This window comes from Poromitra crassiceps, assembly GCF_964638095.1.
Source record: "Poromitra crassiceps genome assembly, chromosome: 8".
NCBI lineage: Eukaryota > Metazoa > Chordata > Actinopteri > Beryciformes > Melamphaidae > Poromitra > Poromitra crassiceps.
The window spans coordinates 39,227,346-39,237,705 of NC_139629.1; the positions used below are offsets into that span (position 1 = coordinate 39,227,346).

General features: G+C 44.8%; 1 protein-coding gene across 2 annotated transcripts; it reads right to left on the reverse strand.

Moving 5' to 3' along the window:
• Positions 1-881: 881 nt before the first annotated feature.
• Positions 882-8,473, reverse strand: LOC310781704 (peroxisome assembly protein 12-like). Of its 2 annotated transcripts, none has more exons than XM_083642306.1 (5): positions 8,341-8,473; positions 6,816-6,937; positions 5,541-5,715; positions 3,543-3,891; positions 882-2,921 (listed from the first exon to the last, which is right to left on the reverse strand). In XM_083642306.1, the coding sequence occupies exons 2-5, from the start codon at positions 6,933-6,935 to the stop codon at positions 2,546-2,548; spliced, it is 1,020 nt and encodes a 339-aa protein (XP_083498432.1). In that variant the 5' UTR covers positions 6,936-6,937; positions 8,341-8,473; the 3' UTR covers positions 882-2,545. The 2 variants fall into 2 exon arrangements, with proteins under 2 accessions (XP_083498432.1, XP_083498433.1); XM_083642307.1 differs by having other exon boundaries at positions 6,816-6,940; positions 8,341-8,469.
• Between the last annotated feature and the right edge of the window lie 1,887 nt (positions 8,474-10,360).

A 10,360-nucleotide genomic window follows, 5' to 3' on the forward strand; every position in this document is an offset into this window, starting at 1 on the left:
ACTTAAATCTATTTGCATTTGCTGTAGCCTGCTGCAGTCCACATCTCAGCTTAAAACATTACGTTTTATGTAGAGTCCCCTTTATACGTAACAATTCTATCAACACATATAGGTTTATGTAGCAGTTCCCCTCAACTTTATAGGTAACTTGAATAAACATAAGGTTTATGTAGATGTTCCCCATAACTTTATATGCAAAAAGTGAATACACATAAGGTTTATGAAGAAGCTTGAATTTATTTCATTTTTCTTCACGTTGACACGAAAGAGCAGGGATGGGCAACTTTGATGATAGAGAGGGCCACAAAAAAATGTCCTCTCTACCAGAGGGCCAGATTTTGTTGAGGGCTGGGGGCCGAACGGCGCCGGTGCGACAAATTTGGGCCATTTGAAGCCAGGTTTAGAGGAATAACTCCTTTTAAATTAACAGTTGTGATGTCATCATTCAGTCTTAACCACCGATATTTGATCCTTTTCTCATTCCCTCCCATGTCACCACCTGCTCTCCCTGCAGGGCTTGAAATTAACTTTTTTGACCACCTGCCAATATAGCTGCTAGATTTTAAAGTTAAGAGCCAATTAGAATTTCCACTAACCAAAATGTTTTTCTTGAAATAAACCAAAATATGAGTGGGTTAATTTAAGCACAAGTATCAGTGAGTGGCCCGGGATTCTCAAAGCCTGTGTTGAGGGTCACACAAGAACAAAAATGCACTCTTGAAGCTAAATAAATCCAAAACCAAGGAGTTCATTATTTAAATTTTTACTTCAATGTAGGACAACATTTCTTACACATGAGATATATTATTTATTGATTAGTTATTTATTTTAAAATTTTAATTTAGCAATTCCAGTGCGGGCCACACAGGGGGTGCCGCCAGTTGCCCACCCCTGCATAGAGCAACATGATAGAATGTGACCCTTTACATTGAATTTATGTACACAATACAATTGTGATACAATTAGATGGAAAATTACCATGTAATTGAAATACTCAAAGTCAACGTTTTAGGCATAATTAGTTTTTCTAACTCTGTATTACAAAATTTATAAGAATTACATTCGTATAGAGGGTATGCAGACCCACTGAAACACGCCCCCTCAATCGGGAATGAGTGTCAAAACGAGTGTCAAGTTCCTCCCTGAGCAGCAGGTGTCACTTATCTAGGCTGATTACTGCATTCAAGCTCAGTCTTGCTGTGACTCAGTGGGCGTGACCCCACAGTGACTTCTGCCTCTGTGACATCACATGCATACCCTCTATACAATTATTTTAATCTTAGAAATTCACTAGAGGGGTGAATGTGTACCTAGCCTGCAGGGATGGGGGGGCGGGGGTTGTGAAAGTAGAGGTGCAGGAGGACAACAGATGATCAGTAGCAAGTAAAAAGTAGACAGAACAAAAAGTCCCAGTGTATTTGTAATGCATTAAATGCATTACAAATACACTGGCAGTTTAGTCTACGCAGTGTGCGGACTCTACTTTTTACTTGTTAGGGAATGAATGAAATAAACCTTTTTCTAATTTTGGAGGCAGCCAAACTTGAGGCTTGCATGTCTGAACCCTTCTCAACTGTGCTGTGTCAAACCTATTGCTATTTACTAATGTTATGTTAAAAAGAAAATATCAAAAGAACTTGTCTATTTTCCAAAATATTCAGGGCATATTCAAATTCACAAACTTTCAAGCATTTCAAGGAGCCATGGGAACCCTGACACACACACTTGGGGCTCATGTAGCAGCTCTCGGTGAAACAAAGCACACAGACACACACTGCTGCCTATAATATCCCTGTCATTTACTATAGGAGAATCTTCCATCTTCACATTTGCTCGGTAAACAAGGGATTGGGGACGTAATCTCACGACTATAATAAGGCGGCCGGCGATGTGGCGGTTCCGTGTGGCACACGATTGCTGCAACACGTTCTCACTCTGAAGTCGTCCAGGAGCCACGCTTTGTCAAGCACCGTTAGCGCCGTCCTTACCGCTTTGGGAAGCCTTTGTCGTTGGATAGAGCACGCAGCTGTGGGTTCAGGCAAAGGTCAAGCATGCCCCTGGGCTCGTCCTCCAGGACCATTTGGGAAATACGGTTGTGGGGACGATAGTACGCCCCCCACCCCCTCGGGCGGGGCCACCGCAGCGTGACATCGGGTTGTGATTGGCTACCGCAGCATGACGTCAGGTTGTGATTGGCTACCGCAGCATGACGTCAGGTTGTGATTGGCTACCGCAGCATGACGTCAGGTTGTGATTGGCTACCGCAGCATGACGTCAGGTTGCGTTTCTCCACTTTCACTTGATTCAGTTTCAGTTTTCAGTTTTTGCGTTTTTTTCCCCCGGCATCACCTCTGCAGCCTAAACGCACTACCCCCATTCAAATGAATGCGTTTTGGCCGCATCGCCTGATCCTGTGTGAATCAATCCGGCCTTACTCGGACAATGTTGTACCCAGACTCCAAAAAGTCCAGACAGTTTATGTGGCCGTCAGGTGACCTGGCCAGACTGCACCCGTCAGGTGACCTGGCCAGGCTCCGCCCATCGTCTAGCTGTCCGGAGCGTAGATCTTGATGAGGTGCTGCAGCTGGGAGGGGAAGCCGGTGAGTGGGCAGCACTGCTTGTCCTTCACGTAGGCGTAGATGCAGCGGTAGCAGAAGACGAAGCCGGAGGTGGAAAGCGCCGTGGCGTTGGCGCGGAGCCTCTGGCACAGCGGGCACGTCCCACGGGAGTGGCTGGACAGGTGCAGCGGCGGTGGGGGCGCGGCCAGTGAGCTCAGGCTCTGGATTTGGCTCCGGTTATCGGACGAGTACCAATACTCCAGGAACTGCAGGAAGAAGACGCCCAGGGAGAGGGAGGTGGAAAGAGACATGGCCATGCCCTCCAGAGCTCCCCACGACAGGCGCCAAGCCCGCCGCGCCAGGCTGCAAACACCACAGGAGAAGAAGGTGTTACTTTGGGCAGTTGACTTCTCTGTCAACAAGTGAAAGCTCAGCACCTGGCTGCATCCCCTCCAGACATGTTTTAACCTGCCCACATCCGCACTGTCTTTTAAAGCTAGAGTGAAGACTAATGATATAGATATGAGACTAGAAGAGCTAATGCATCTAACTATATCATGCTATAGCATGTCGGGAAGGCGGACAAATAACGCTCCAAAGTTCGGCAAAATTTTGGTGAGGGGAAAACTGGCATGGTCCTTTTCAAAGGAGTCCCTTGACCTCTCACCTCAAGATATCTGAATGAGAATGGGTTCTCCCCCCGTTACAGACATGCCCACTTTATGCTAATTCCATGCAGTCATTTTAAATGTTAGGCCTAATTACTATAAGACTGTTATGATAACTTGTCATATGTTCAGAGCTTTCTGACAATGATTTGAATAAGGAGCATTACGTTCATTATTTCAAAGTTGAAGCAGTTACTGAAAGCTAGCTTTAGATTGATCGTTTTAAATATCTGTTAATTAGGACTACTAGTGCAGTGCCCGTTCCCCCCATGCACCACTCTGTGGTCAGAAACGCAGACAGACAGACAGACTCTACCTGGAGTCAGCTGGGTTGCCAGTTGTGGGGCTTTTCAGCTCCATGTCTCTGATGTCGGCAGCAGTGAGCGTGGCCAGCCGGACCCCGGCCAGCCACAGCAGAGGACTGTGTGAGGCGGTGAGCCCGAACACGTAGAGCAGCCTGTGGCAGAAGGCCCAGGCCCGCCCCCCGGCCGAGAGGAGCGGGCACACCGCGGCCGCCGCCCGGACCAGCCGCTGGCCCCGCCCCCCGGCCAGCCGGATGGAGAAGTCGTCCTCATCGCGCTGTCGGGCCAGAGCCGCCTCCAGCCGCGCCCGCACGTACGGCCACACACACAGGAAGAGGAGAGAGCGTCGGCACCAGGCCCGGTCTGCCACGGACAGGGAGGGAAGGGGGGGGGGGATGGGTCAAAAACGGTACTCAAGTAAAAGTACAGTTACTTTATAATATATTTACTCGAGCAGAAGTAAAAACATACAAATAATTACTTGGGTAAGCGCAAACAAGTGCGAATTCGCTCAGGCAGCGTGTGTTACTGCGTTACGGCTGCCTGACAAAAGGCTTTTGAAATTACGTTGTTGGCAGTTCCCGCATCTATAGTTGTGAAAGGTCAGGGGGAGGCAACAGGTAAGTCTTTTTGAAGCTGATCTTCAACCAGCAGACAAATCCATTCATACAACACATGTCCAAGTGGAAACGCTATTTGGAGGAGAGAATGTAGTGCATATACTTGGTAATAGCTTTCATTCTCTCCTGCTGTTCGCGTCAAGTCACATTTCTGGTGAGCTGCACGCAGGCTGCACCGGCAGGCTCACCGACCGCGGCACACCCCTCGCCACATTCAGCGAAGGGTTTGACGCGGAGGTATATTTAGGCCTTTAATGGCCCAATGTAACTAAGTAAAAGTAAATATATTTTATTGCAAATGAGTACGAGAAAAAGTATTCCGTAAAAAAAAACTACTCTTAACACATTCACTGCCAGCCTTTTTTTTTTTACTGTAGGTAGCTTTTGCCAGAGGGTTTTTTTGAGGATTCTGGCTCATTTTACAAGAGCCAAGGATAATTTTCTGCTTGGAGTTTGTCAACACAAAGTTCACAAAAGTACTAATAGAATGTGTGCTTTCTCTGTCTAAAAGAGTTAGTTTGTAGAGTTAGTAGTTATGTAGATATTAGCCGTTGAGTACAGCATGGTTTCAGCGTCTGAGACAAAAAGCTGAGATAATCGCAGTTTTGTGAAATTCAATATCAAACAGTCACTTTAACCATTTATTTTTGGCATCAGTGAGACTATCAGACATAAACAATATAGTTCTGAACAGTAATTTCCTCCATAGCAGCACCCGCACCCCCTCTCCTTACAACTCCTCCCTCCGTGGGCGTGTCTGGTGGATTTCAGCAGCGTTTGTCAGTCACAAGCCAGTCTCTCCTGCCTGTCTGAGCAGTGAGCAGCAGCCTCTCTCTCTGGCGGCCCCTCGTCGGCGAGCGTGGATGTGGCTTAATCCGTTCTTGGATTTTCGGTTGAGAGCTTTGACGAAGCCTTGTGTGACTCTAGGCTTATGCTGCGCGCTTCAAAGTGTGCTTTCCACCCAGTCCACCTTTGGAAGCCCCCACCGCCGTGCGCCCGTGTGAAAGGTTTTCGCCTACAGTATGAGAATGAGGCTCGTTCGCTTCTGGGTCCTCGGTTGAGCTCAGCTGGAATGCGTGCGTTTCTGGCCAAACAACACTCAATAGTCTGAGCACCGTCGCCACTCAGTGGGTCGGCGGAATGGATTGCACACGCCCGGCGGCTCTAACAGTATAATAGAAGATGCAAAAGGGCCAGATCAACGATCCACCGTCAAAAAAAAAAAAACGATTTTTTTGACGTATCCATACGTCGCTGGCAGTGAACGGTTGGATTCTGCTTGACGTATCAGTACGTCGTTGGCAGTTAACGTGTTAAGAGTACAATTTATAAAATAAAATAAAAGATACTCAAGTACATGTAACTTTGTAAATGTACTTGAGTACTACCCACCTCTGGGTGCGGACGCCGAGGAGGGGACCCTCTTCAGGCCGTAGAAGTTCTCTGAGAAGGAGGCGGAGCGGCGAGACAGGAAGTGGCTCTGCAGCAGCAGGTCCAGCAGCAGGTAGACTTCATCAAACCTTCTCCACAGCACGCCGAGCTGAGCCGGGTGAGACTCTGCCAGAACCTGAGGACACATGCAAGCAGGAAGTAAGACTGCTTTCATCCAAGCCCCAACTTCATTCTGAAAAATAAAGCCAACACGGAAGTGTCAAAAACGGCAGTTTCTTGAATGGCCACTTGAGGCTGGCTCCAAAAGCGAGTGTTTAATTCCCCATTTATTTAGCTCAGTGATCGAGCCCTGTGTTAAAATGCCCAACTTCACGGCAGAAATAAACGGGTATAAAAACAGCTTTGGTCTCAATAGCTAATTTCAAAGTTCATGACAACTGTACGGAGGGGTTTTATAGAACTCACCCGTTTATACAGGTGAGTTTATACAGTCTATTGCTGCAAAAAGAAGTCAGATTGTATAGAAGAGTATGGGGAAATGACTGGACTTCTCACTTGACTTTAGTAACACTTTCCTCATGGTCCTCCATCTTTGAAACATTTTCCTCCATCTGCGGGAAGGACATTGATCCAGACCCTGCCTTTGCCATTTTTGGAGTAGCACCTGATGGAGTTACAGACTCTAGTGCTCAAGCCGAGGCTTTAGCTTTTTCATCGCTTCTGGCCCGACTACTAATTTTAATGAGCTGGAAATCAGCTGCCCCTCCATCTCATGCATGTTGGGTCAGAAATGTTATGGCATATCTTAAATTGGAGAAACTGAAATACACTATACGTAGTTTGACTCAGAAATATCTTGTGTTTCATAGAAGCTATTGAGGGGGGGAAACATTAATTACCCATAAAAATATTTATAACAAAATAGAAAAACCACGCAAATCCAATATAAAGAGGTGAATTCCATGACTTTCCAAAACTTTCAAGGCTTTTACGAATGCCGTGACTTTTCCAGGCGCAGTGGTAGCGCTGTCGCTTCACAGCAAGAAGGTCCAGGATTCAATTCCTGCCTGGGACGCTGTGGGCGTTGAGGCTGTGTCCCCATCCCCATGTCCTTAGTGCCTACTGCCCAGGTGGGCTATCTCATCAAAGGGCTTTTCTGTGTGGAGTTTGCATGTTCTCCCCGTACTCCCCTGGGCTTTCTTCCTGATAGGAACCCCCAGCTAAATACATGCATGGGTTTAATCCCAGGACAGACTGGGGGAAAGTGGGCGGGACCTTGGCGGCGTGCTTCAGCGCCGGGCGGACCGCCTCCATCAGAGACTCCTGGGCCAACAAAGAGAAGATGGACGGACGCTCGTCTGACGCTGCCGTCAGGTGGGCGCCGGCCTCCGCCATGTCTGCTGAGACACAACACACACACACACGCACGCACGCACACACACACACGCACACACACACACACACACACACACACACACACACACACACACGTACACATGTACAGATCAAGACAAACAAAAGAAGAAGAAATAAAATACAATAGGGGGGTAATGATCGCCTTTGATTGATGATTGCTTTTTGTTTGAAAGAGTGTTGAATTGAATACATGTATTGTTTGAACTGCTAAAGGTGATAAAGCATGGTGTCTTACCTGCAAATTTACATTTATGAATATGGAATTTTTCTATTATAATCAGATTTATCAGGTACACACAAGAGGTATTCTGTGTATCATTTTCCATGAGACCAAACAATACATTCCTCCAATATAAAATACAAGTTTTCTATTTTTTTAAGAACTTCTTCTTTTTTTGACAGAATTTCTAAACAATTGGGCATCGCCAAAACAAGTGCACAGCAGTTTCAGGACAAACATTACAGAAACTATCATTCAATGTCTTTCTTTTTTTAACATAGTCTTTGCGATCGAATAATTTATGAATGAGTTTAAAAGAGATTTCCTTCACTTTATTGGCAATTAAGGATTAGGTAGAAGCCAACCTTCTTTCATACCACCCAATCCACAAATTGGTTCCAATATGAAATCACATGTGGTCATGTAGTAACATCTCTTTGGAACATGGGCTCTTATATACCAGAGGAACTGGAAAACAGATTTTGCCTATAGAAGTGCCTGCTGGAGATGGAAAAAGGGTACTACTTGGCCTTTGGCTGAGAAGATCTAAACAGCATACACATTCCAGAGGGTATTGCACCAAAGACTTTTGCATAGGTGTTACAGGGATATTATATTCTGACAGAAACTCTTCATAACAAAGAATCAGAATCCCTATAACTGATATGTGACACCAGCTGGTGTTTTGACCCTCAATTAGGCCTAGGGCATTTTTCTGATTTTTACAGATTCTGAAATGGCAGACTGTAAGCTTTCAAATGATGCGTCACACATTGTAATCTGAAAAAAATTGAAGGAGATATGCTTATTTGATTGTTCACAATCTGGGAAGGTCTGGGGAGAAGAAACCTGAGAAAACCCCTCTCAAAGATTGTGAACTTTTCACACCTGGATGAGCCAGGCAGGGGGGAGTTAACAATGGTAATATTTGTTGTGTTGGTATATTATACCAACACAACAAATATTATTGTGAAACCAATTCCATCCAGATAAATTTGTGTTTATGTAAAATGTCTTTGTTATTCCATATAAAATTGTTATTATAAGGTGAAAAATTGTGCATGGTTCTGTCAGGTCAGGTATGCAGGTGCCGATACACAAGGAAACATGAATCTAACTGATTTCTGAATGGACTTTGGCGTGTGTCGGGGCTGCTGGACGCACCTTCGTTCGCTTGTTGCTTGGCTGCAGGAGAAGTGGAGGTTTAGCGTTAGTGAAGAAACTGTTTGGAGCGAACATGAGCTCCTACACAGGAGAGACGTGCCATTCCTCCTGTGTTTGTTTTTGGCGTTTGCTTGCTACTTTTGCTGCGTAGTGTTCCACTTCCGGGTCTTCTTCAAGGGCCATACAAAGAAGGATAAGACAACAACCTCACGTCACAAGTGGTCACATCAAGAGCGGGAAAACAATCTTAAATTATAAAGTAAAGGGTCTTTAAACGTGAACATATACGAGGTAAACAAACCTGGTGGAAGCATTTTTTAATCAAAGGTTAAACAACACAGATAGATGGTTCATAGTGTGGGACTTACCCTGCCCAGTGCCACCCCATTGATGTCTTATCCTTCTTTTTTCAGGGTCCTTGGTCTTGTTCTTCTTTGCAGTTTAATGGCAGCTTGCATCCATAATGTTGCACTACTGCCATCTTCTGGGGTTAGTTACCTCCTACAATGTCCAGTCTGTCAGATTCTCCTCATCAGTTGTCATTAGGAAGATGAAGCTGACCAAGCACTCCAGTATGTTCTGCAGTCATGGTCCTGTTATCCACAAACTCCCCATCTCCTCCTTCATCAACTCCTCCCTTTCCCATCTGTTTTTATTGCCGGTGATGAACCATGTTCTACGGTTTCTGGACTGGTACCTGACACTGTTCACAAAGACCATTACTAGAATGTGTTCTTATAGTATAACATGTAGTGACAGGCTATGTCCTATTCTTAATCTTGTTATTACAACCTCTTCTCCTCTGTTCCCTCCCTTGTTTTGTACACTGCATACTCTGATTTTGATAACTTGATTTCAACAATTTCCTTTTCAACTGCTTCTTTTGCCAGCTGATCTGTTCGCTCACTTCCCGGGATATCTGAATGTGAATGTAACATTTTTAACTTGCCTAACCATTCTTGAGTTGACAAATAATCACAGATAGATTAGTACAGTGGTGTGAAGACAACTCACTCATCATAAATGCAGTGAAGACAAAATAAATCATTTTTGTTGTTAAAGAGAGTGAGTATCCTCCTCCAGTTACCGTTCAAAACGTACAGATTGAACAGGCCTCTGCATATAAATATCTGGGCATCTATGTGGACACTGCTCTATCCTGCAGTAAGGTGCAACAACGTATTTACTTTTTAAGAAGACTCCGGTCTTTTGGAGCGAACACACAGATCTTGCTGCTGTTTTTTCAATCAATTGTGCAGAGTGTTATGCTGTATGGGAGTAGTGCATGGTATAGCTGTCTGTCTGTGCAGCTTAAAACTAGACTATGCAGGTTAATCCGAATATGCTCGAAAATTGTCGGACAAACACTTGAAACAAACTTTCAAGAAGCCCACACAAGAAGAATGTTGTCTCTAGCAGGTAGCATAATGTGACCCAACTCACATTCTTTTTAATGAATTTGAGCTGTTGCCCTCAAACAGAAGATTCAGAGTCCCACAGGCTCGCTTAAACAGACTGAGAAACTCTTTTGTGCCCCAGTCTGTCAAACTGTTCAATCAGGTTAGAGGCTCTAGGTAGGGACTAAGGAAGCACTGCAGCCACTTTTCTTTTCTTGTCTCTTGTTTGTTTTTTGTCGTCAATTACGTGTATTGAAGTTCCACAGTATGAAGCACTTTGATGATGTGATGGTGTTGTTGTTTGTATTGTACACCTGTATGTATTTATGAGAAACAAGTGTCTTAGGATGCAAGACAAATCTCGGACTCTGTCTGACAATGAAGTGATATCTTATCTTAATATTTCATACAACAAGACAAAATCAATAAAAAATGTAAATGACCAAAAAAACAACACAGTGGCAGCAGTCCGGGTCCGGCTTAACTAGGCTTGCCGATAGTCTTGTTTAAGATATAATTTGTATTGACTGCTTTGAGTCGCTTAACTAACATACCAATACACAGATGTTAAAAAACTGTTATAGAGATCAACTCTACTGAGCTCCACACTAACATCCTGAGAG